This window comes from Camelus dromedarius, chromosome 5, assembly GCF_036321535.1.
Source record: "Camelus dromedarius isolate mCamDro1 chromosome 5, mCamDro1.pat, whole genome shotgun sequence".
Lineage (NCBI taxonomy): Eukaryota > Metazoa > Chordata > Mammalia > Artiodactyla > Camelidae > Camelus > Camelus dromedarius.
Genome location: NC_087440.1, coordinates 66586975 through 66613947, shown reverse-complemented (window position 1 = coordinate 66613947; position 26973 = coordinate 66586975). Strand labels below are relative to the sequence as shown.

At 36.8% G+C, this 26973-nt stretch overlaps 1 protein-coding gene, 1 long non-coding RNA gene and 1 pseudogene across 2 annotated transcripts in view; 1 reads left to right on the top strand and 2 right to left on the bottom strand.

Moving 5' to 3' along the window:
* Positions 1–26973, bottom strand: part of LOC135321323 (uncharacterized) — a 79037-nt gene that overhangs the window by 23062 nt on the left and 29002 nt on the right. The gene's annotated exons all lie outside the window — the stretch shown is intronic.
* Positions 705–3074, bottom strand: LOC105086257 (disintegrin and metalloproteinase domain-containing protein 21). Its single transcript, XM_010976714.3, has one exon. It carries the CDS (start codon positions 3057–3059, stop codon positions 903–905), a length of 2157 nt encoding a protein of 718 aa, XP_010975016.2. The 5' UTR covers positions 3060–3074; the 3' UTR covers positions 705–902.
* LOC105086258 (disintegrin and metalloproteinase domain-containing protein 21-like) overlaps positions 3151–26973 on the top strand; it is a 38738-nt pseudogene continuing 14915 nt past the window's right edge.

The window sequence follows — 26973 nt, the reverse complement described above, 5'->3', positions numbered from 1 at the left end:
CCCAAGAGGATACCCAAACTGCCAAATTAAGGCAAAGAGAGCAGATAAGCCTGCCTAGGAAGCAAAGGGAACAGGGTCAGGAGTCTTTGTTAAATAACAATTTGTTTATACTTCAACAAGAGGTCATTATGTTCTCTCTTATGGTTACCAAATAAACCCAACATGTTGGGTGGGACAAGCATTATTACTATCCTTTTCAGATTTTAGAGCACAGTGTTACAATATGTAAGTAATTTTGCCAACTTTACTATGTCTGTTGATAGCAGTAAGCACTGTCACTATAGGTAATCCTGTCCTACACATAATCACCTTCTGGACACTGATGAAATGTCCCATTGCACCACTCTGGAAGGTCACATTTATTGACCTAATGTCTACAGAGTTCCCCTGATGGCATGAACTGCATTGCAGTCTTTGCTTGTTCTATGCATTTCATTGGGAAAACATTTCCATGATTCCAAATCCCAGTCTCAGTCAAAATCACATAAATACCCAAATGCTGATAAATGAAATCCACTATGTTGACAACAACAGATATATCCTCTGAACTTTTGAGAAGTTACCTTGGGAATAAATGAAGAGAGGTCAGACTCACCCTTTGGTGCTCAGATGTCTGTCCTCTGCTTTTCCCATGAGTCATATGTGTGCTCAAGAAACACAAAGAGGACTAACTCCGAAGGGAAATGGAGCTTTATTTGCTGCTTACAGTGAACAGTAGATAGGAAGATGTCAGGAATTACCTTTGCTTGACAGCAATGTTCCTGATACCAACAGAAGGGAAGGTCTCTGTATTTCTCTGTAAACTGCCAGAAATGTGCTCAGTGTCAGGCATGGAGTAATATTTCTAATGCCAATAGATTAAAACTTAGTAATGTATATGATATTAAATAACAGGCATGTTCTTAATCTGAAGATTGAGTCTTAGTCTCCTCGGGTCCAAAACGTTTTCGAAGGTACATAAATATAGCAGTCAAAGGTAAAAGCAAAACAGACAAAGCAAGAGTCACAAATAATGGCAAGAAAACTCTTCTGGCAGGTGCTGGGCCACTGTCAACGCTACCTCCGTTGCCTCTGTGTAGGCAGTAGGGCGGGGACCACCCATAGCCACAGTGGCAGTGATGTTGATTATTGCAGATCCCCTTCATGTTGCAGGTCTCAGGCAAGCAGACTCGTGACAGGAGAGACAGACTGACACACTTCTTGTGTAGGCAGATCTTTCCTGGACCACACATGGTGCCATCTTTCACTTCACCAACATCAGGTATATTCATCCCTAGGTGATAGTCAATACTCCAGCAGGTGACACCATTGATGTGAGTGTACTGTAATGTTGAGTGGTCTCTCAGATGGGGAATGCCTCCCACATTCTCACACTGAACTCTCCCACAAAAGATATCTGAAGTACGACATTTGAGGTATGTTGTGCCATTTATACCACAGTGGCCAAAACGGTTTCCCTGGGAATTAATTTCTTTATAGCAAATCTGAGATGCACTCTTTGCACCTTCACCGAAAATCTCCCTGCACTGTTCATCACGGTTATTACATCTCTTTTGATAGCAGTAGGCACTGTCATCACTACAGGGAATCCCGTCCTGCACATATACATCTTCTGGGCACTGATGAGATGTTCCATTGCACCACTCTGGAAGGTCACATTCACTGACCTGACGTCTACAGAGTTCCCCTGCTGGCATGAACTTGCAGTCTTTGCAACAAAGTCCAAAAGCACAAGCAGCCCCAGGCCTCAGAGTGCAGTTCAACAGACAACAGGGATCTTGTTCACACTGCTTTATAGAGCCACAGTCACACTTTTCTTCTGCTTCAACCACACCGTTCCCACAGCGTTTCGGCATAAAGACTGCCCCTGGAATTGGAGGACTGTACAGACATGATCCCTGGTTTAAAGTGGTCTTTGTAAAGTCTGCATAACTACAATTGGTGAATCTCTCTGATGGCACTCTGACAGCATTCATGATGCAAGCACTTTGCCCACACAAACAGAATTCTTCATCATGCTGCATACCCAAAGTGTGACCTAACTCATGAGCTACAGTGAGGGCAAAAACAGACCAGGGATCTCCTTTGAAATTATTAACTCCACAGTCAATAGGAGGATGACATATTCCTGCAACATAGGCTATCCCAAGTACACTTATGAGTGAATTTTTAATGAAAATATGTGCAGCATCATACTGTAGCTGGGAAAGACTGATTTGTTTCCACTGAGAGAAATCCTCCAGAACCTGTTCTATGCTTATCATTGGGAAAACATTTCCATGATTCCAAATCTCAATTCCAGTCAAAATCACATAAGTACCCAACTGCTGATAAATGGAATCCACTATGTTAACAACAACAAATACATTCTCCTGCACATTTGAGAAATTACTTTGGCAGTAAATGAAGAAATTGTGATCTACCACCACAGTCAGCTCCAGAAACCATGAGTGGGTCCACCAGTTATGAGCAGAATTTTGTCTCAGAGTTAATTTTTCGGCCTCTTCAAATTCCATCTGTTGATGTGGTTTATTTGTTAAGCCACATCTCATAAGTGAGACTTGTGTCTCATTAGTGTTTATCTTATAAATCAGGTGTTCAAATGTGGTAGAGTGCCTGATGGGCTCAATTTCATAAGTAATGTCATTTATCTGTAGCATTCCTTGAAAGCCCCCAGAACAAGTACTGAGGGAAACCAGGGACTCCAGGGCCCCCTCCACATAGCCATGATAGTAGCAGTCATCAGGAACAAAAGGCTGATCCTGGCGGAGGGCATGCTGGTCCGTGTAGGTGAACACTGGGAGATGTCTGGAAACCAAGATCTTCTTAGCCCTCATGTGGACAACATGTTGCCAGCCCCCAAACTGCAGGCTGTAGGAGAGCCAGCCTGGAGCCTTTGCACCTCTGCTTCTGTTGGTAACCTTTGAGGGGATCACCACATCTGGGGAGCTGAGGCTTTGGGAACGCCCAGCCTGGGAGAGGCCACAAGGGAACAGAGACACCTCAAGCCAGAGCAGTACAACGACTCCCATGGATACTGCAGCCTCACCAGCCACCATTATGGAGTGGCCATTATGAAACCATCTGTTCAGAGAAAAACAATGTTAGGCACTGCTGATCTGGCTCGTCTCTCTGAGTTGACCTTTAAGGATGTGTGTCCTGTCAGAGTTGGACAATCAGAGCTGTAGTGCTGAAAGTGAAAATAAAAAGAAGGGTTTGGATGGCCGGGGGGATAGGGTAAGGAAAGTAGGAAAAAGAAGTTTAATGGGGAAAAAATTACTAATAAATCAAGAAAAAGCTTTGGATTTGTTTTCAATAAATGGGGGGAGGGTGGGAAGTTAGATGGGGTATAGGTAGTACAATATTGGCCATATGTTGATAGTTGTTGGATTTGAGAATAGGTGCTTGGGTTTCAATATACAATTACCTCAATACATATAGGTGGAATAAAAATCTCTCCCATAAAAAGTTAAAGCAAAAGTAAAGGAACTTTAGAGTAGGGTGACTGTATATCTCAATTGGTCCAAGACCACGTTGTTTATACCTGCTGTCCTTGTGTAACTATTGGTACTTTCCCCTGTCAAAACCGGAGAAGTCAGAAATAATCACAGTCCTTACATCAATTTGTATCAGATTGATACAAATCGATTTTCTTTAGAGTTTCTTTATCTCAAGTTATTTACTTGTCTCCTTGATGTATTCTCCTTCACCCATAACTCTATGGGACTGTAAGGTCATTGAGGGCAGGGTTTATGATTTTAACTCATTTAAGAATTCCCTATAACACCTAGTATCATTCTCTATACAGTGGAAAATGGAAATGGGGGAGGGGTGGTGAAGTACTTGGGTTATAGATGAATGTCACTTAAGATGTATTCTTATTTGAATATAATTTTATAAGAGAAAAAAATCATAAAAAACTGACATCTTCTAAAGGAATGAGGAGAACAGTGTTGTTCTCTTCAGTTACCTACAGGAGAATACCAAAGACAAGAGGAAATGCCTTAAGAAGGGAAAGTGAGAATTCATGACATTTAAAAGCTTAGGGAAAGGAACTCTGTCTTCTGGGCAAAGGCATGAGAGTGCCTGGTATTTTAGGATTGCAAGGGAAAATTCCCAATGTCTGCTTAAATATATTTACCAACAGGTTTTGAAAGTGGGGGAATTTCTATACCTGGCCTACAGTCTCTCTGGCAACACTCGTTCATTTCTTTTCTTAATTCATTAAACAATTATTTATATGTTTGGAGCATACAAAGTACAGGACATTGTGCTACATGTTAGGGAAATAAAGTAAATATACAGAGCATTAAATAAATTATCAATTTAGTACAGAAATGTGTGGCAGGGACCTATAATATTGTATTCAACATTTCATGTATTATGTGCCCTTTTCTTTGGCTGAGTGTCTATAGACATCATCACAGTCTCAGCCTAAGTGCCAAAAAAGTAGCTAAAAAGCACTGATCCTATGGAAAAATAGGTAAGTAATCAGCTTACTATAATAGGATCTAAATAATTAATTAATTTAAATAGATTAATTAATCTAAATAGATCAATTAATCTAAATAGATTAATCTGAGGCTAATAAAGTTAATGATTCAGGGATCCTCACTGTACAGACCTCCATAAACCCCTGGGAGGTGCTTAGTAATGCAGTTTATGAGAGTCATCAATATAACACTGTTCAAAATTAGGCACTACACAAGCAAATTTAAAGTGCCCTGAAATATCAGTTTATACATTAAAGACTTGATAAAGGTTTCCTGAAATTCAACAATAATTTATGTAGTATTTATTGTATTACCAATAACAAGTTGTAAAGCTGATTTTTCTAAACTATAAATAATAAAGAATAAACTTTGATTGAATATCCTAGGGATAGTCAATTATCTTCCTGTTCTCGCCAGAGAAAATGTAACAAAATAATTCTCATAAGAGAGGCAATTAAAGAGGAAGCAATTATAAAACTGTAGGGAAACATATTATAGAAGTGTATCAGGAAGTTAATATAAGTACTGGGCTTTAAAAATTTTGTGATGGTTATCATATTTTCAAACTTTTAAAATTTATAATTCATTGTGATTTCTTCCTCATGTTAAATAAATGTTCATTTTTATCCTTATTGTAGTTTTCTATTCTTTTTCTTAAAGTGGGTTCTCTTGTAGATGCTTCAGGTCCAAAAATCTGATTTCAGCACTGACTGTGATAAACATACTGACAAAGGTAAGTTCAGTTTCTTATGAGTAAACACAGGAAGAGCAACTAAGCCAAGCTAATTGAGAAGACTTGCATGGGAGATATGAAAATAAAGGTGACTGATCCAGTACCAGTTATCTCCTGGACTCTGAATCATTCCTAGTCAATACTTCCTTTACTCTGATTCAAATTCTTCTATGTCATCCCTCCATAGAACTTCCCCTACTACTTCTGCAGTCTTCATTTAATGAGAAAGGAAGAGAGAGAGAGAGAGCCAAACTCAATCCTCAACCTCTTCACAGAGCTCCCTATACCTCTTTACTTTATTAAACCTGAGCTTCTGTAGAATTTACTGCTTGCCTTAAAGCTCACTCTAGAGAAACTCACGTCACAGAAGTCATATGTGCTTTATGGTCCACAGGCTGGGATCCTGTTGTCCACAGCCCATAAAGTCCATTCAGGACCACTTACCCTGCTACATTTGACTAGACTGATTTTTAACATTTCTTTCTCACTCTTCCATCAACCACTCCCTGCACAAATTTCAAAGACTTTGACATCTGAAAGTGGAAGTCTCTCTCCACCCTAATTGTTAGCAAGTTAGTGTGTGTGCATTTCTCAAGAGAAGAGTCCAGCCTTTCCAACTCTTCTATTTGTCTTAGCAGATTTCCCAGCAGGCAAAGGGGCTCCCCAGGTCGAAGAGTCCACCTGTGTGGACTTTCTCTTCCTTATAAATCCCTCCCATGGGTGCCAGACGTGATGTCTTTTTTTCCATCCTACTTGGTTACACGAATTTCTATTTTGCAGCTTTGGTTGTACAGAAGATCTGCCAGTTTCCAATTCATTTTATGTGAGATTTTTTCCTCATACAGATGTATTTTTGACATGTTTTTGGGGGGAGGTGAGTTCCATGTCCTCTTACTCTGCCATCTTCATCTCCTCCTCACTCTGCCATCTTGATCCCTTCCTCAGGTTGTTCTGATTCAGAATAGCACTTTATAGATACAGAGCATCACAAATTATGTCCTAGAGTAAGAAATGTGGCTTTTTGGGGGTCGGGGTTGGGTTTTTTAAAACCGAAATATAAATTGATTTACAATAGTAGCTTCAAATGTACAACATAGTGATTTAATATTTTTATAGACTAAACCATTTAAAGTTATATAAAAGATTGGCTATGTTCCCTGTGTTGTACAGTATATCCTGGTAGCTTATGTATTTTATACATAGTGGTTTGTATTCTTAATCCTCTACTCCTATTTTCCCCTTCCCTGATCCCTCTCCACCATGGTAACCACTGATTTGTTCTCTATATCTGTAAGTCTGTTTCTGTTTTGTTGTTGTATTCATTTATTTTATTTTTTAGATTCCTCATATAAGTGTCTTTCTTTGTCTGACTTAACTCACTAAGCATAATACCCTCCAGGGCCAACCACGTTGTTGAAAGTGGTAAAAGTTCATTCTTAAATTTCATTAAAATTGGCTGAATAATATTCACGTGTGTGTGTGTGTGTCACATCTTTATCTATCATCTGTGGAGGGACACTTGGGTGGCTTCCATGTCTTGGCTATCGTAAATACTGCTGCCATGAACATTGAGGTGCACGAGTCTTTTCCAATTAGTGTTTTCTTTGGGGGAGGTTATATACCCAGCAGTGGAATTGCTGAATCATATGGTAGTTCTATTTTCAAGTTTTTGAGGAACCCCCATACAATATTCCATAGTGGCTGTACCACTTTACATTCCCACAACAGTGTGTGAGGATTCCTTTTTCTCCACGTCTTTGCCAACATTTGTTATTTGTGGTCTTCTTGACAAAAGCCATTCTGACAGGTGTGAGGTGATATCTAATTGTGGTTTTGATTTGTATTTCCCTGATGGTTAGCAGTGTTGAGCATCTTATCATGTGCTTCTTGGCCATGTGTATGTCTTCTTTGGAAAAATGTCAGTTTAGGTCTTTTGCCCATTTTTTGATTGGGTTTTTTTTTTTTTAGATACTGAGTTGTATGAGTTATTTATATATTTCTGATATTACACCTTATAGGTCATATCACTTGCAAATATTTTCTCCCATTCAGTTGGTTATCTTTCATTTTGATAATGGTTTCTTTTGCTGTGCAAAACACTTAGTGTAATTGAGTCCTACTTATTTTCACTTTTGCTTCCTTTGCCTGATGAGACAGATGCAAAAAAAGATTGATATGACTTGTGTCAGAGTGTTCTGCCTGTTTTATTCTACAGGTTTTATGGTTTCAGGTCTTATATTTAGGTCTTTTTTTAAAAATTGAAGTATAAATGATTTACAATATTATGTTATTTTCAGGTATACAGCATAGTGATTCAGTATTTTTGCAGATTATACTCTATTATAGGTTATTATGTGGTAATAACTATAATTTCCTCTGCTATACAATATAGCCTTGTTTCTTATCTTTTTCATACATAATAGTTTGAATCTGTTAATCCTATATCCCTAATTTGTTCCTCCCCCTTCTTCTCCCCTTTGTTAACCACTAGTTTTTTTCCCTATATCTGTGAGTCTGTTTCTGTTTGGCATATACATTTATTTGTATAACTTTTTTAGATTCCATATATAAGTAATATCATACAGTGTATCTTTCTCTGTCTGACTTATTTCCCTTAGCATAATATTCTCTAAGTCCATCCATATTGCTGAAAATGGCAGAATTTCATTCTTTTATATGGCTGAGTTATATTCCATTCTATGTATATATCACATCTTGATTATCCATTAGTCTGTGACTGTACATTTGGGTTCCTTCCAAATCTTGGGTGGCTATTGTAAATATTGCTGTTATGAACATCAGATTGCAGGCATCTTTTTGAATTAGTGTTTTTATTTATTCTGAATATATACCCAGGAGTGGAATTGCTGGGTGACATGCTAGTTTTATTTTTAGTTTTTTAAGGAAACTCCATACTGTTTTCTATAGTGGCTGCATCAATTTATATTCCTACCAACAGTGCATGAGAGTTCCCTTTTCTCCATGCCCTCTCCAGCATTTTTTACTTGTGGTCTTTTTGATGATAAACATTCTGACAGGTGTGAGGTGATATCTCACTGCTGTTTTGATTTGTATTTCCCTGATGGTTAGTGATGTTGAGCATCTTTTCATGTGCCTATTGGCAATCTGTATGTCTTCTTTGGAAACATGTCCATTCAGGTCTTCTGCACATTTTTAGTCAGGTTGTTTGTTTTCTTGATATTGAGTTATATGAGCTGTTTATATATTTTGAATATTAACCACTTGTCAGTCACATCATTGCAAATATTTTCTCTCATTCAGTAGGCTGTCTTTTCATTTTATTGATAGTTTCCTTTGCTGTGCAAAAGCTTTTAAGTTTAATTAGGTCCCATTTTTTTTTGCTTTAATCTTTTCCCCTTAGGAATGAATTCAAAAATATATTGCTATGATTTATGTTGAAGAGTGTCCTGCCAGTGTTCTCTTCTAGTTTTATGGTTTCAGGTCTTACATTTATGTCTTTAAACCATTTTGAGTTTGTTTTGTATATGGTGTGTGAGAAAACATTCTAATCTTACTCTTTTACATGTAGCTGTCCAATTTTCCTACCACCACTTGTTGAAGAAACTGTCTTTTCTCCATTGTATATTCTTGCTTCTTTTACTGTAGGTGAATTGACTATAGATTTGTGGATTTATTTCTTGGCTCTCTGTTCTGTTCCATTGATCTATATATCTGTTTTTTGTTCCAGTACCACACTGTTTTGATTAATTTAGCATTGTAGTATTCTCTGAAGTGTGGGAGGGTTATACCTTCAGTTTTGTTCTTTTTCCTGAGGACTGCTTTGGCTATTTGGGGTATTTTTTAGTTCCATTTAATTTTAAGATTATTCCTTCCAGTTCTTGAAAAATGTCATGGGTATGTGGGTAGGGATTACATTAAATCTGTAGATTGCTTTGGGTAGTATGACCATTTTAACAATATCAATTATTCAATTCTAAGAGCATAACATATCTTTCTATTTCTTTGAATCATATTGTTTCCTTTATCACTGTTTTCTTGTTTGTAGAGTATAAGTCTTCTGCCTCTTTGGTTAAGTTTATTCCTAGGTCTTTTATTCTTTCTGTTGAGATATAAAATAGGATAATTTCTCTTTCTGATATTTCATTGTTAGCGCCTAGCAACACAGCAGATTTCTATATACTAATGTTGTATCCTGCTACCTTGATTAATTAATTTATTAGTTCCAGTAGTTTCTTGGTGGAAACTTTAGAGTTTTCTATGTAAGTTATCATGTCATCTGGAAATAGTGACAGTTTTAGCTCTTCTCTTTCAACTTAGATATCTTTCATTTCTTTTTAAAATTGTTTGACTGCTGTGGCTAGGACTTCCAATACTATATTAAGTGGCCAGAGTGGGCATCCTTGCCCTATTCCTAAATTTAGTGGGACGGCTTTCCACTTTTCATCTTTGAGTGTGGTGTGTGAGTTTGTTGTAAACTGCCTTTATTATGTTGAGATATATTCCTTCAGTACCAACTTTGGCGAAAATTTTTTATCATGAATGGACGTTGAATTTTGTCAAATAGTATCTCAGTGTCTATTGAGATTATCATGTGATTTTTATACTAACTTTTGTTAATGTCATGTGTCACATTGATTTATTTGTGAATGTTGAATAATATTTGTGACCCTGGAATAAATCCAATTTGATCATGGTGTATGATCCTCTTTGTATGTTTTTGGATTAGGTTTACTAATATTTTGTTAAGGATTTTTGCATTTATATTCATCAGAGATATTGGCCTATAATTTTCACTTTTTTTTGTATCAGGGTAATGGTAGCCTTGTGGATTGAATTTGGGATTTCCCTTCTCTTTAATTTTTGGGAATAATTTGAAAAGGATAGGTATTAGTTCTTTATTTGTTTGGTAGAATTCCTCTGTGAGACCACATGGTCCTGGACTTTTGTTTGCTTGGAGAATTTTAATTACAAAATCAACTTCATTTCTACAGACTAGTCTGTTCAAATTGTCTATTTCTTTTTGATTCAGTCTTGGGAGGTTACATGTTTCTAAAAATTTGTCCATTTCTTCTAGGCTGTCCAATTTGTCAGCATATAACTATTCATAGTATTCAGTTATGATTTTTTTGTATCTCTGTGGTATCAGCTGTTATTTCTTCTCTTTTATTTCTTATTTTGTTTATTTAGGTCCTTTCTTTGTTTTTTCTTAATGAGCCCAGCTAAAGGCTTATCAATTTTCTCTCTCTTTTCAAAAACCAGCTCTTGGTTTTATTGATCTTTTCCATCATTTTTGTTTGTTTTTTGTTTGTTTTAGTCTCTGTTTCATTTATTTCCTCTCTGATATTTATTTCCTTCCTTTTGTTTTTACTGTAATCTTTGTTCTTCTCTTTTAGATGGTAGGTTAGGTTGGTTATTTGAGGGTTTTTTTTGTTTTTGTTTCTTGTGGTAGGCCTATGTCACTGTAAACTTCCCTTTTTGAACTTCTTTTGCTGAGTCCTATAGATTTTTGGAAGTTGTGATTCTGTTTTCATTTGTCCTGTGGTCTTTTCTGAATTTCTATTTGATTTCTTCATTGATACATTATGTTTTTAGTAATACATTTTTTAGTTTTCATGTGTTTGTGTTTTTCCCTTTTTTTCTTCCTGTAACTGATTTTTAGTTTCATACCATTATGGTTGGGGAAAAAAAAAAGCTTCAGTATATTTATCCTCTTAAATTTGTTGAGACTTGCTTTGTGGCCTAGCATATGATCTATCCCGGAGAATTTTCTATGCGCACTTGAAAAGAGTGTGTATTCTGCTGGTTTTCAATGTAATGTCCTGTAGATGTCTATTAAGTCCAACTGGTCTATTGTGTCATTTAAGACCACTGTTTCCTTATTGATTTTCTTGCTGGATGATCTGTCCCTTGATGTTAGTGGGGTGTTTAGGTACCTTATTATTACTGTATTATTGTCAATTTTTCCATTTATGTCTCAGTATTTGCTTTGTATATTTACGTGCTCCTGTATTGCACGCATATATGTTAATGAGTGTAATATCTTTATCTTGTATTTATCCCTTTATCATTATATAATGCCCTTCTTTGTCTTTTTTATAGCCTAGTTTTAAAGTCTATTTCATCTGTTATGAATATGGCTATTCCCACTTTCTTGTCATATCTGTCTGCATGAAATACCTTTTTCCATTCCCTGACTTTTGGTCTGTGTGTGTTCTTAGCCCTGAAGTACATCTTTTGTAGGCAGCATATTGAAGGGTCATTAAAAAAAATCTAATCACTCACCCTATAGGTCTCATGATAGAAGCATTTCGTACACTGACATTTAAAGTAATTATTGATAGGTATGTACTAATTACCATTTATTACTTGTTTTCCAGTTATTTTTGTAGTTCTTTTCTGTTTACTTCTTTTTGTTTCTACCATTGTGGTTTTATGATTTTCTTTAAATGCAAGCTTTGGTTCCTTTCTTTTTTATTTTTGTGTGTCTACTGTAGATTTCTGATTTGTGGTTACCATGTGGTTCATATATGTTGACCCATAATTATATCTACTTATTTTAAACAGAATAGTCATTCAACTTCAAACACATCCTAAAATATTTACATTTTTTACTTTTATCCTTCACATTTTGGGCTTTTGAAATCATATTTTACATCTTCATGCTTAACCTTTAACTGTTTTATTGTAGTTATGATTGCTTTTTTTTTTTTTTTGTCTTTTAATCTAGGTACTAGCTTATTTAAGAAATCTTTAATCTTTACTATATATCTGCATTTCCTAGAGATATTTTCGCTTTCCTGTAGGTTCTTACTTCTCTTTCCATTTAGAGAAGACCGTTCAACATTTCTTTTAGGATAGGTTAAGTATTGATGAATTTTTAAAGTTTTTGTCTGTCTGAAAATTTCTTTATGTCTCCTTCTATTGGTGGATAGAGTATCCTAGCTTGCAGGTTTTTCTCTTTCAGTACTTTGAATATATCATGTCACTCCCTTGGCCTGCTAAGTTTATGCATAGAAATCATCTGATAACCTCATGAGGGTTCCCTTGTAACTGACTCTTGGTTTTTCTCTTGCTGCTTTTAGAATCGTCTCTTTATCTTCAACTTTTGCCTTTTTAATTATGATATGTCTTGGTGTGGGTCTGTTTGGGTTCATCTTGTTTGTGCTTCCTGTACCTGGATATTTCCTTTCTTCTTTAGGTTTGGAAAATTTTCAGTTTTAATTTCTGAAATACATTTTGGATTCCCTTCTCTCTCTTCTTCTTCTTCTGGAACCATTATAATGTGCATGTTGCTACATTTAATGTTATTCCAAGATCTCATAGATTGCTTTTGTATTTTTTAAAATTTGTCTTTCTATCTGCTGTTCTGATTGGGTGAGTTCCATTATTTTATCTTCCAAATCACTTGTGAATTCTTCTTTGTCACTTAGTCTGGTATTCATTTATTTCAGCTATTGAATTATCTTTTTTTTTTTAATTTTAAGAGTTTATTTGAGCAAAAATCAGTTTGAATCAAGCAACATTCAATTTGTATTTTTTATTTTTATACAATGTTTAAAGGTTACTTTTCATTTACAGTGATTACAAAATATTGGCTATATTCCCGAGGTTGTATAATACATCCTTGAGCCTATGTTACATGCAGTAGTTTGTACCTTCTACCTCCCCACCCATATATTATCCTCAACCCTGCACTGGTAAATACTAGTTTGTTCTCTATATCAGTGAGTCTGCTTCTTTTATGTTATATTAACTAGTTTGTTGTGTTTTTAGATTCCACATATAAGCGGTATGATACAGTCTCTATCTGACTTATTTCACTTATTTCACTCCAAGTTCATCCATGTTGCTACAAATGTAAAAATATTGTTTGTTTTTATGGCTTAGTAGTATTCCAGTATGCGTGTGTGTGTGTGTGTGTGTGTGTGTGTGTGTGTGTGTGTGTATCACATATTCCTTATCCATTCATTTGTTGATGGACACTTAGTTTGTTTCCATGTCTTGGCAATTATAAATAATTCTGATATAAACATTGAGGTTCATATATCTTTTCAAATTTTTTTTCATCTATATACCCAGGAGTGGAATTCCTGGATCATATGGCAGTTCCACTGTCAGTTTTTTGAGAAACCTCCTTACTGTTTTCTACAATGACTGCACCAATTTACATTCCTACCAACAGTGTACAAGGATTCTTTTTTCTGTACATCCTTCCCAACATCTGTTACTTGTGTTCTTTTTTTAAAACATTTTTTATTGATTTATTTTCATTTTACAATGTTGTGTCAAATTCCAGTGTAGAGCACAATTTTTCAGTTATACATGAACATATATATATTCATTGTCACATTTTTTTCTCTGTGAGCTAGCATACGATCTTGTATATATTTCCCTGTGCTATACAGTATAATCTTGTTTATCTATTCTACAATTTTGAAATCCTAGTCTATCTCTTCCCACCCCCCGCCCCCTTGGCAACCACAAGTTTGTATTCTATGTCTGTGAGTATGTTTCTGTTTTGTATTTATGCTTTGTTTGGTTTTTTCTTTTCTTTTTTTTTTTTAGATTCCACATATGAGCGATCTCATATGGTATTTTTCTTTCTCTTTCCAGCTTACTTCATTTAGAATGACATTCTCCAGGAACATCCATGTTGCTGCAGATGGCATTATGTTGTTGGTTTTTATGGCTGAGTAGTATTCCATTGTATAAATATACCACCTCTTCTTTATCCAGTCATCTGTTGATGGACATTTAGGCTGTTTCCATGTCTTGGCTATTGTAAATAGTGCTGCTATGAACATTGGGGTGCAGGTGTCATCCTGAAGTAGGGTTCCTTCTGGACATATGCCCAGGAGTGGGATTCCTGGGTCATATGGTAAGTCTATTCCTAGTCTTTTGAGGAATCTCCATACTGTTTTCCACAGTGGCTGCACCAAACTGCATTCCCATCAGCAGTGAAGGAGGGTTCCCTTTTCTCCACAGCCTCTCCAGCATTTGTCACTAGTGGACTTTTGAATGATGGCCATTCTGACTGGTGTGAGGTGATACCTCATTTGCATTTCTCTGATAATTAGTGATAATGAGCATTTTTCATGTGCCTATTGATCATTTGTATTTCTTCCTTGGGGAATTGGTTGTTTAGGTCTTTGGCCCGATTTTGGATTGGGTTGTTTATTTTTTTCTTATTGAGTCGTATGAGCTGCTTATATATTCTGGAGATCAAGCCTTTGTCGGTTTCACTTGCAAAAAATTTTTCCCATTCCGCAGGTTGTCTTTTTGTTTTACTTATGGTTTCCTTTGCTGTGCAGAAGCTTGTAAGTTTCATTAGGTCCCATTTGTTTATTCTTGCTTTTATTTCTTCTAGGAGAAAATTTTTGAGATGTATGTCAGATAACGTTTTGCCTATATTTTCCTCTAGGAGGTTTATTGTATCTTGTCTTATGTTTAAGTCTTTGATCCACTTTGAGTTGATTTTTGTGTATGGTGTAAGGGAGTGTTCTAGATTCATTGCTTTACATGCTGATGTCCAGTTTTCCCAACACCATTTGCTGAAGAGACTGTCTTTATTCCATTGTATATTCTTGCCTCCTTTGTCGAAGATGAGTTGACCAGAAGTTTGTGGGTTCATTTCTGGGCTCTCTATTCTGTTCCATGGGTCTGTATGTCTGTTTTTGTACCAATACCATGCTGTCTTGATGACTGTAGCTCTATAGTATCGTCTGAAGTCTGGGAGAGTTATTCCTCCAGCCTCTTTCTTTCTCTTCAGTAATGCTTTGGCAATTCTAGGTCTTTGATGGTTCTATGTAAATTTTATTATGATTTGTTCTAGTTCTGTGAAATATGTCCTGGGTAATTTGATAGGGATTGCATTAAATCTATAGATTGCCTTGGGCAGTGTGACCATTTTAACAATATTGATTCTTCCAATCCAAGAGCATAGGATATCTTTCCATTTTTTAAAGTCTTCTTTAATTTCCTTCATCAATGGTTTATAGTTTTTTGTGTATAATTCTTTCACCTCCTTGGTTAGATTTATTCCTAGGTACTTTATTACTTTGGGTGCTATTTTAAAGGGGATTGTTTCTTTACTTTCTTTTTCTGTTGATTCATCGTTAGTGTAAAGAAATGCAACTGATTTTTGAACGTTAATCTTGTAACCTGCTACCTTGCTGAATTCTTCAATCAGCTCTAGTAGTTTTTGGGCGGACCTTTTAGGGTTTTCTATATATAGTAACATGTCATCAGCATATAGTGACACTTTTACCTCTTCTTTTCCAGTTTGGATCCCTTTTATTTCTCTCTCTTGTCTAATTGCTGTGGCTTGGACTTCCAAGACTATGTTGAATAGGAGTGGTGATAGTGGGCATCCTTGTCTTGTCCCAGATTTTAGTGGGAAGCTTTTGAGTTTTCCACTGTTGAGTACTATGCTGGCTGTAGGTTTGTCATATATAGCTTTTATTATGTTGAGATATGTTCCCCCTATACCCACTTTGGTGAGAGTTTTTATCATCATAAATGGGTGTTGAATTTTATCAAATGCTTTTTCTGCATCGATTGAGATGATCATGTGGTTTTTGTCCTTTCTCTTGTTGATGTGATGTATTACACTGATTGATTTGCATATGTTGAACCAGCCTTGTGTCCCTGGGATGAACCCCACTTGGTCATGATGTATAATCCTTTTTATGTGCTGTTGGATTCTATTTGCTAATATTTTGGTGAGGATTTTGGCATCTGTGTTCATCAGTGATATTGGCCTATAATTCTCTTTTTTGTTAGTGTCTTTGCCTGGTTTTGGTATCAGGGTGGTGGTGGCTTTATAGAATGAGTTTGGGAGTACTCCCTTCTTTTCAATCTTCTAGAAGAGTTTGAGAAGGACTGGTATGAGTTCTTCTTTGTATGTTTGGTAGGATTCCCCAGCGAAGCCATCTGGTCCTGGACTTTTATTTGTAGGGAGGTTTTTTATTGCTATTTCGATTTCATTTCTAGTGATCGGTTTGTTCAAGTCGTCAGTTTCTTCTTGATTCAGTCTAGGTGGACAGTATGTTTCCAGAAACTTGTCCATCTCCTCTAGGTTGTCCAGTTTGGTTCCATATAGTTTTTCATAATCTCGTATGATATTCTGTATTTCTATTTTATTTGTTGTAGTTTCTCCATTATCCTTTCTTATTTTGCTAATTTGTGCTCTCTCTTTTTTCTTCTTTGTGAGTTTGGCCAGAGGTTTGTCGATTTTATTTACTTTTTCAAAAAAACAGATTTTGGTTTGATTGATTTTTTCTATGGTCTTTTTAATCTGTATTTTATTTATTTCCTCCCTAATCTTTATAATTTCCTTCCTTCTGCTGCCTTTTGGGGTTTTTTGTTCTTCTTTTTCTAGTTCATTCAGCTGGTGGGTTAAATTGTTTATTTGAGATTGTTCTTATTTTTTGAGGAAGGCCTGTATCACTATAAACTTCCCTCTTAGCACTGCCTTTGCTGTGTCCTATAAATTTTGTGTGGTTGTGCTTTCATTTTCATTTGTCTCAAGGTATTTTTTAATTTCAGCTTTGATTTCCTCATTGACCCATTGGTTTTTTAATAACATATTGTTTAATCTCCATGCTTTCCTTTTGTTCTCCTTTGTTTCTCTGTTGTTGATTTCTAGTTTCATGGCATTGTGGTCAGTAAAGATGCTTGAGATAATTTCTGTCTTCTTAAAATTGCTGAGGTTTCTTTTGTGCCCAAGTACATGATCAATCCTGGAAAGTGTTCCATGTGTGCTTGAAAACAATGTATATCCTATTTTTTGGGGGGTGTAATGCTCTGAAAGTATCCACCAAATCTAATTTTTCTATTGTATTATTTAATTCTTCTGTTGCTTATTTATTTTCTGTCTGGAAGATCTGTCTAATGATGTTAATGCGGTGTTAAAATCTCCAACTATGATTGTATTCCCATCAATATCCCCCTTTATCTCTGTTAGTAGTTGTTTTATGTACTTAGGTGCTCCTATATTGGGTGCATATATATTAATGAGTGTAATATCCTCATCTAGTATCACTCCTTTAATCATTATAAAATGTCCTTCTTTTTCTTTCTTTAGGGCCTTTGTTTTAAAGTCTATTTTGTCTGAAATTAGTACTGCAACACCTGATTTTCTGGTTTTTCCATTTGCATGGAATATCCTTTTCCATCCTTTCATTCTCAATCTATACGTGTCCTTCTTCCTAAAGTGGGGCTCTTGTATGCAGCATATTGAAGGTTCTTACTTTATTATCCAGTCTGCCACTCTGTGTCTTTTGACTGGAGCATTTAGTCCATTAACATTTACAGTAATTAATGATAGATGTGTGTTTATTGCCATTTTGAACTTTGCAGTTGATTTGGTATTTCCTCTTTGTTCCTTTCTTCTTCCTTTTGTGGTTTGGTAATTTTCCTTTGTATTATCATGGCTTTTATTTAGTTTTTGTGACTCCCTTGTAAGGTTTTGGCTTGTGGTTACCCTTTTTTGTAAGTCTATTAGCCCATTAGTATAGCTGTTTTTATGAAAGTGATAGTAACATGATCTCAAACCCATCCTACCGAGAACAAAAAATTTAAAAAAGAAAGAAAAAAGAAAAAGAAAAAAAATTCTATATTTTCCTGCCTCCCTCTCCCACTCTCAATGATTTGAATGTCTTCTTTTATAATTTCGGGTTTATTTTATTTGTAATTCATGAGTTATCACCTTTCCAGTTGTGAGTTTCTCATTTCTGTAGCATCCTGCTGCTTTTCTATTTAGAGTAGACCTTTCAGTATTTCTTTTAGCATGAGTTTAGTGTTGCTAAACTCTTGTAGCTTTTTCTTGTCTGTGAAATTCTTTATGTCTCGTTCTATCCTAAAGGATAGCGTTGCTGGATAAAGTATCCTAGGCTGCATCTTTTTTTCATTCAGGACTTTGAATATATCTTGCCACTCCCTTCTGGCTTGTAGTGTTTGTGTAGAGAAATCAGCTGAGAGCCTTATGGGCGTTCCCTTGTAACTCACTCTTTGCTTTTCTCTTGCTGCCTTTAGGATCACTTCTTTATGCTTGACTCTGGCCATCTTGATTATGATATGTCTTAGTGTGGGTCTATTTGGGTTCTTCCTGTTTGGGACCCTCTGAGCTTCCTGTACTTGGATATCTGATTCCTTCTTTAAATTTGGGAAGTTTTCAGTCATGATTTCTTCAAAAACCTTTTCAATCCCCTTTGATCTTTCTTCCCCTTCTGGGACCCCTATTATGTGAAGATTGGCACGCTTTATATTATCCCATAGGTCCCTTATGGTATTTTCATTTGTTTTTATTTGTTTATCTTGTAGCTGTTCTGATTGGGTGCTTTCTATTGTCCTGTCTTCTAGGTCACTAATTTGTTCCTCTGCATTATCTAGTCTGCTTTGCACAACCTTTAGATCATTCCTCATCTCAGCCAATGAGCTTACCAATTCTACTTGGCTCTTCTTTATAGCTTCAATTTCATTTTTGACATACTTTATATCTCTAAGCACTATCTCTTTTAATTCCTTCAGTACTTTGATCACTCCTTTTTTGAAATCTTGATCTAGTAGGCTATTGATGTCTATTTCACTGATCTTTCTTTCAGGAGATTTCTCTTGTTCTTTTAATTTGGAATGGTTTCTCTGCTTCTTCATCTTGCTCATACCTCTCTGGCATTGTGGTTTATGGAGTATCAGTTATCTATTGTGGTCCTTAAGGAGTTTATCTATCTAATGCCTATGTAGGAATAAAACTTAGGAAAAAAAAGAGAGGGGGAGAGAGAGAGAGAGAAAGAATTTTAAAAGAAGGGAGAAAAAAGGTTTGAAAACAGTGTATAATGAATAATAGAAGAGCAAGTTGAAGCAGAATTTTTAAAAATAATAAAAAATTTAAAAAAATTTAAAAGGGATTAAAACTGGGGTATATATAATTGTTTAAGAAATAAAAATTAAAAGGGTAATACAAAGTAGAACAAGTAAAAACAGATTTAAAAAATAAAAGGGGGGGGTTGGTGTTCTCCTGGAGACTGTGTGCTTTTAATATGAAGTCTTTCTGTCTTCATCCTGTTTTGGAAGCTCAGTTTGCTGTTTCCAGAGGCCCTCCGTTGGCGCCCTTGTCTATGCTGCTCCCAGTGCCTGTTGGCAAGCAGATGGCGTCTCCTCCCAACACTGGGTCAGGTGCAGCTCTCCTTTGCTGTGGGCAGGCGGGTCACTGCCCCTCCCGATGCCACAGTCAGATGTTGCAGACTGGCCAGGTAGGAGAGGGGGTCGCGCCCCCTCCCAGCACCATGGTCAGGTGCTGTGTTCCTGTCTGAAAGGTGGGGGGCCGCCCACCCTCTCCCGGAGCCAGTCACTCTGCTGTTCTCTGCCACTGTGCGCTCCACCTCTGGTTGGTGCTCCGCAGGTGGGCTCGGGGAAGACCGAGGAACAGTCCTGTCCCCACTCTATGCCAAAACCCAGCTCCTTGTTTGTCTTGGCAGAGCAAGTTCTCTGAGGGGCCAGGACAGAAGGATCCTATCTGCCTCGGGCTGTAGACAAGTCTCCATCTGGTCTTTGAGGCTGCTAAGTCCTTAGGTGTGGATGCAGGTTTTGCCCCCGCCCCCGCCTGGATGCTAAGCTCCAGAGGATATGGCGGCCGTGCCTGAGCCCCGCCTCTCTTCACCTGAAAACTTTCCGTGGGTTTTCAGAGATGGGGGTATGCACCCTTCTCCCCAGGGCACATCAGCCGTGTTGTTTTATGGAGGGCCCAGGTTGTTCTGCCCTGTGCACCCACAGCTATGGCATGCAGCCCCCTGCAGTCCCCTGGGGCTGCCTCAGTGCAGCTGTCCTCATTCTTCACCCGGCTCGGGCAGCCGGGCCCTGCCCCCAGCTGCCAGGCCGCGTCTTGGGCTGGGTATCACAGGGACCCTCTGTGCCAGTTTAACTTAGTTCTGTCGGTCAACGGCTGCTCTGTGCAGATCCAAGCCTCAGAGGCTCCCCCTCCATCCTGCTGGCCTCTCAGTTGGAGAGGGGAGACCCAGCAAACAAGTGCCACTCCTTCTTTGCCGCTCCTTCCCTGCGGGACCCGTCCCGCCCTGTTTTGCCTTTTCTTCTTTCTTTTTTCCTTTTCTCCTACCAGATTTTTGGCGTCTCTATCTTTTGAAGAGGACGATGTTCTATCGGAGTTCCGCAGGTGCTCTGGTTGGCTGAGTGGGTCTGTGGATGTGAGTCTTGGTGCATTTGTGGGAGAGGGTGAGCTACGAGTGTCCTTCTACTCCGTCATCTTCCTTTGCCAAGCGTTACTTGTGTTCTTTTTGATGATAACCATTCTGAATGGTATGAGGTGCTATCTCATTGTGGTTTTGGTTTGCATTTCCTTGATGATTAGTGATGTTGAGCATATTTTCATGTCCCTGTTGACCATTTGCTTTTCCTCTCTGGAAAAATGTCTATTCAGTTCTTCTGCCCATTTTTAAATTGGGGTTTTTTGATGTTGAGTTTTATGAATTGTTTATATAATTTGGATATTTATCCCTTATCAGTCATATCATTTGCAAATATTTTCTCCCATTCAGTAGGTTATACAGGAATCTTTCTTTCACTTTCCAGTTAGTGTTCAGTGAAAACTGTTCCAAATGTAGATATATTTTTTGATATGTTCATAGGGGGAGGTGAACTTCACATCTACTTACTCTACCATATTGATCTCTTCTTTTATGTCCTTAATCCATTTTGAGTTTATTTTTATATATGGTGTGAGAAAATGTTCTAATTTCATTCTTTTACTTGTAGCTATCAAGTTTTCCCAGCACCATGTATTAAAGAGACTATTTTTCCTCAATGTACGTTTGTGCTGCCTATGTTATAGATTAATTGTGAGGGTTTACTGCTGGACTTTATTCTGTTCTATTTATCAATATGTCTGTTTTTGTGCTTGCACTATTTTTGATTACTGCTGCTTTGTAGTATAGTCTGAAGCTTGGGCAGGTGATATCTCCAGCTTTGCTCTTTCTTCCCACGACTGCTTTGGCTATTTGGGGTCCTTTGTGGCTCCATATAAGTTAGAGGATTACTTATTCCAGTTCTGTGAATAGATATTTAGATAGGGTATTTAGATAGGGATTGCATTAAATACATAGATTGCATTAAATATGTGGACTCATTTTTAAAATACTAATTTTTCCAACCCAAGAGCATGGGATATCTTTCCATTTCTTGGTATCATCTTCAGTTTCCTTTATCAAGGTTTTGTAATTTTTCACAGTGTAGATTTTCACCTCCTTGCTGAAGTTTATTCCTAGGTATTTTATCCCTTGTTACAGTTTGACTTTATCCTAATTCTCCCATTTTTAATTGAAGTATAGTTGATTTATAATGTTTATATTAGTTTCTGGTATACAGCATGGTGATTCAGTTTTTATATATTTAAATAAGTAAATAAACATTATTTTTCATTACAAGTTACTACAAGTCATTGAATATAGTTCCCTGTGCTATATAGTAGAAACTTGTTGTTTATCTATTCCATACATAGTAGTTTGTATCTGCCAATCCCAAATTCCCAGTTTACCCCTCCCTCCCCTTCTCCCCACCCCTAGTGACTATAAGGTTTTTTTTGTATGTCTGTGAGTCTGTTTTATAAATAAGTTCATTTTTAAAGATTCCACATATAAATGATATCATATATTTGTCTTTCTCTGAGTTACTTAGTATGATCATCTCTAGGTCCATCCATGTTGCTGCCAATGACATTATTTCATTCCTTTTTATGGCTGAGTAGTATTCTATTTTGTGTGTGTGTGTGTGTGTGTGTTTACATTTTCTTTATCCATTCATTTGTCAGTGGACATCTAGGTTGCTTCTATGCCTTGGCTATTATAAACAGTGTTGTCATGAAAATTGAGGTGCATGTCTCTTTTTGAATTAGAGTTTTCTCTGGATATATGCCCAGGAGTGAGATTGCTGGACTTATGATGCAATTTGAAACAAGATTATTTTCTTGCTTTCTCTGATAGTTCATTATCAGCACATAGAAAGGCAACAATGTTCTATATGTTAAACTTCTATACTACAATTTTACTGAATTCATTTAATAGTTCTAGTAGTTTTTGGTGGAGACTTTAGGGTTTTCTATATTAAGTATCATGTCATCTGCAAATAGTGACAATTTTATCCTTCCTAATTTGGATAACTTTTATTTATTTATTTTTTGCCTGATTGCTATGGCCAGGACTTCTAATCCTATGTTAAATGTAAGTGGCAAGAGTGGGATCCTTGTCTGTTTCCTGATTTTAGAGGAAAGGCTTTCAGTTTCTCACCATTTTGTTTGATGTTAGCTATGTGTTTGTCATAAATGGCCTTTCTAATGTTGAGATATTTTCCCACTATATCCACTTTTTTTGGGAGGGATGTCATCCACTATATCCACTTTGATGAGAGTTTTTTTTTTTTTTTAATCATCAATGGATGTTGAATTTTGTCAAATATATTTTTATGTTTATTGAGCTGATCATGTGATATATATTCTTCATTTTGCTAATGTGGTTTATGACACTGCTTGATTTGTAGATATTGAACCATCTTGCATCCCTGAAATAAATCCCACTTGATTATGTTATATGATCCTTTTTATATATTGTTAAATTTGGTTTGCTTATATTTTGTTAAGGATTTTTGCATCTATACTTATCAGAGATATTGGACTGTAATATTTTTTAGTAGTGTCTTTGGCTGTTTTTAGTACCAGGGAAATGGTGGCCTAGTAGAATGAATTAGGGAGTGTTCAGTCCTCTTTCATTTTTTGGAATAGTTTGAGAAGAATAGGTATTCTTTATTTGTTTGGCAGAATTCCCATGTGAAGGCTTCAAGTGCTGGACTTTTGTTTGCTAGAAGTTTTTGGAATAGTAGTTCAATTTCACTACTAGTGATAGTTCTGTTCAGATTATCTTTTTCTTCCTGATTCATTCTTGGAAAACTGTATGTTTCTAGAAATATATCCATTTCTTCTATGTTGTCCAATTTGTTGGCATATACCTATTCATAGTATTCTCTTATGATTGTTCGAATTTCTGTGATATCTGTTATAATAATTTCTCCTCTTTCATTTCTTATTATTTGGGTACTCTCTCTCTTTTTTTTTTTCTTAATGAGCCTAGCTAAAGGCTTATCAATTTTCTTTCACTTTTCAGAAAACCAGCTCTTGGTTTCATTGATCTTTTTTTATTTTTACCTCTACTTTATTTCCTCTCTGATCTTTATTATTTCCTTCCTCTGCTTCCATTAGGTGATAGGTTAGGTTGTTTATTTGAGGTGACTTCTTTGTCTTTTGTTATAGACTTTGTTTTAAATTCTACTTTTCTGCTATGTGTATTGCTACCCCCAATTTCTTTTCATTTCCATTTGCATGAAATCTCTTTTTATTCCATCACTTTCAGTCTGTATGTTTCTTAGTACTGAACAGTGTCTCTTGTAGGTAGCATACAGATGGGTCATATTTTATTATCCACTCAGCCACTCTACTTCTTTTGACTGATTGAAGCATTTAGTCCATTGACATTTAAAGTAATTATTGATAGGTATGTACTTATTGCCATTTTGTTAACGTTTTCTGGTTGTTTTGTAGTTTTTCTATGTTTTGTTCTTTTCATTTCTTCCCTTGTAGTTTGATGATTTTCTTTAATGGTATGTTTGTGTTTCTTTCTCTCTAGTTTTTATGTAGTGATTTGTGGTTACTATGGAGTTCATGTATGTTGACCAATAACTATATCAGCTTGTTTTACACTGATAGTCATTTAAGTTCAAACACATTCTAAAAGATCTATATTTTTACTCCCCTCCCCCATGTTTTGTATTTTTGATATCACATTTTACACCTGCATATCTGTCCCTTAACTGTGTATTATAGTTATCACTGACTTTATAATTTTTGTCTTTTATCTTTGTGCTAACTTATTTAAGTGATTGATCCACAGCCTTTTGTATATGATTGGTTTTACTAGTGGGGTTTTTCCTCCCTTATAAATTCTTACTTCTTGTTGTAATTTTTCCTTTTCTACTCAGAGAAGACACTTTAATATCTCTTGTATGGTTAGTTTAGTATTGATGAACTCTTAGTTTTTGCTTGTCTGAGTAGTTCTTTAATTCTCCTTCAATTCTGAATGATAACTCTGCTGGATAGAGTATCCTAAGTTGTATGTTTTGGGGGGGTAGGGTATAGCTCAGTGGCGGAGCGCATGCTTAGTAAGCATGAGGTGCTGGGTTCAATCCCCAAGGCCTCCATTAAATTAAATAAACTAATTACCCCCTCCAAAAAAAATAGTAATAAAAGATACTTTAAAAAAGTTTCCTATACCTAAGTTGTAGGTTTTTCCATTCCAGGACTTTAAATATATCATGCCACTCCCTTCTGGCCTGTACATTTTCTTCTGAAAATTCAGTTGATAGCCTTGTGGGGGGTTCCTTGTGTGTTACTCTTTGTTTTTCTCTTGTTGCCTTTAAAATTCTTTATCTTTAATTTTTGTCATTTTAATTATGATATACCTTGCTGTGGCTCTCCTTTGTGTGCATCTTGGTTGGAACTCTCCATGTTTCTTGTACCTGGAAATGTGTTTCTTTCTTCAGCTTTGGGAAGTTTTCAGCCATAATTTTATTAAATACATTTCAACCCTTTTCTCTCTCTCTTCTGCTGGCACCCCTGTAAGGCAAATATTAATACACCTGATCCTGTCTGAGAGGTTCATTAAACTATCTTCATCTTTTAAAATTTGTTTTCCTTTTTCCTATTTTGATTAGGTGATTTCCATTATTCTATCTTCCATATCACTTTTACATTCTTCTGTATCACCTTGTCTGCTGTTAATTCCTTCTAGTGTATTTTTCATTTCAGTAATTATATTCTTTAACTCAGTTTCTTTTTTATATTTCTAGTCTTTTGTTAAAATTCTGTTTTCACCTATTCTTTTCTCATATTCATTTATCACTCTTATTGTTAATCCTTTGAGATCTTTATCTGGTAATTTATGTTTTACTTTAGTTTTTTTTTTCAAGTTTTTTCTTGTTCTTTCATTTGAAACAAATACCTCTGCCTTCTTATTTTGTTTAACTTTCTCTGTCTCTATGAAATTAAGTGTAACATTTACCTATCCTGGTCTTGAAGGCATGTCCTTGTGTGGGAGCATCCCTCTGCAGTCTGCATGTGCCCAGTGGTTTCCCTGGGAGACCTGGATCTGAAGTGAGCACTTGTCTCATTTTCACCATGTTATGCTGGCAGCCACCCCCTTGCTGTGAGGTAGGGCTGGAGATGGAGGGGATAGAGCCAGAGCCAGGTGTGAACTGGGAGTTTTTCTATGCTCAGTGGTTGTCACCACCCTATCAGGGGTGTGGGCAGGTCCTAGGTGCTGGAGTTGAAGTCCTGAGTGTCCAGTCTGAGCTGTTTCTGCTCCCTCTACATGTGTGCTCTCCTCCTGACAACAGCATCTTCACCCCAGTGAGGAGTAGCACTGGAGCAAGACGTGCCAGATGGTGTGGGCCAGGGCAACTGTTAGAATGGTCTCTGCATGCCAGCCATAGCTCCAGGCAGCCTCTGATCTACCACCTCCACTCACACCAACAGTGGCTGCCCTTTCCTTGTTCGTATGCAGTCCTAGGTCTGACTCTGCTAACACACACTGTCCTTGACTATGGCAGCCTTCACCCTAATGCAGAGCTGTGATAGAGCAAGAAAGGCTAGAGCAGGGACCTAGTGCAGGCTGGGGCACATGCTAGAGCGGTCATGAAAACCAACCAGAGCTTTGGGTAGTTTTGGTCTACTTACTCCACCTTATTTTCAAGAGTAAGCAAGCATGTGTGTGTACTCTTCATGACTCAAGTCTCAGTTTCTTATAGTCCTCCACTAAGTCCCACTGATTTTCAAACCAGATAAGGGGGCTTGTCTTCCCAGTGTCAGATCCCGAGTCTGGGGTTCCCAGTATGTGGCTCAAGTCCCTCACTTTCTAGAGAGGATCTTTAAGCCCATGATATCCAACTCATCTTCTGTATATCTTGCTAGGGACTTGAGTCCTGACCTGATCACTTCTCCTCTCTTCCCATCCTGCTCCATGTGGATATTTCTTTACAGCCCTGGTAATAGAAGAGCCTTTCTGCCAGTCTCCTGTTTATTTTCAGCAAGTTGCTCCACGTGTAGATGTACTTTTTTGATGTGCTCATTGTGGGAGGGGAGAGGTGAACTCAGCATCCTCCTACTCCACTGTCTTGATCTCCTTCTTCTAATGTTTTTTTTTAACTTCTTCAATTCATCTTCAATGTGCTTTAGTTTACCTACCTACAGTCATAATCTATAACTTGTCACCAAACAAAATAAAATAAAACAAAACTATTTCCTACATCCTAAGCAATTTACCAATAATTTTCATCCTTCCAGCTCTCCCTTATTCCTACTATACCTATTCCTCAAACTCAGAGGAATCCAAATACTTTTGTCTTTCATTATTTCCCATTTCTTTCAATCTCATGTCCCTGTCTTCTATTCCATTCCAGTTGAACCTAGGCTACCAGTTCCATCACTCCAACCACTTTATGTCAAAATCTTTAACTCTCTAAATCTCTACTATAACACTATTTTGCAAAGCAAACAAACAAATAAAAACGAGATTGATTCTATCACATACTTTCCCCACATCTACATCAAAACTACTATACACTACTGAGGTAAAAATCTCAAAACAATGCATTTGTGAAATTTTCAAAAGGGAACGCACAGTTGGAACTGGAATGTTTGGTCCTGGCTCCCCA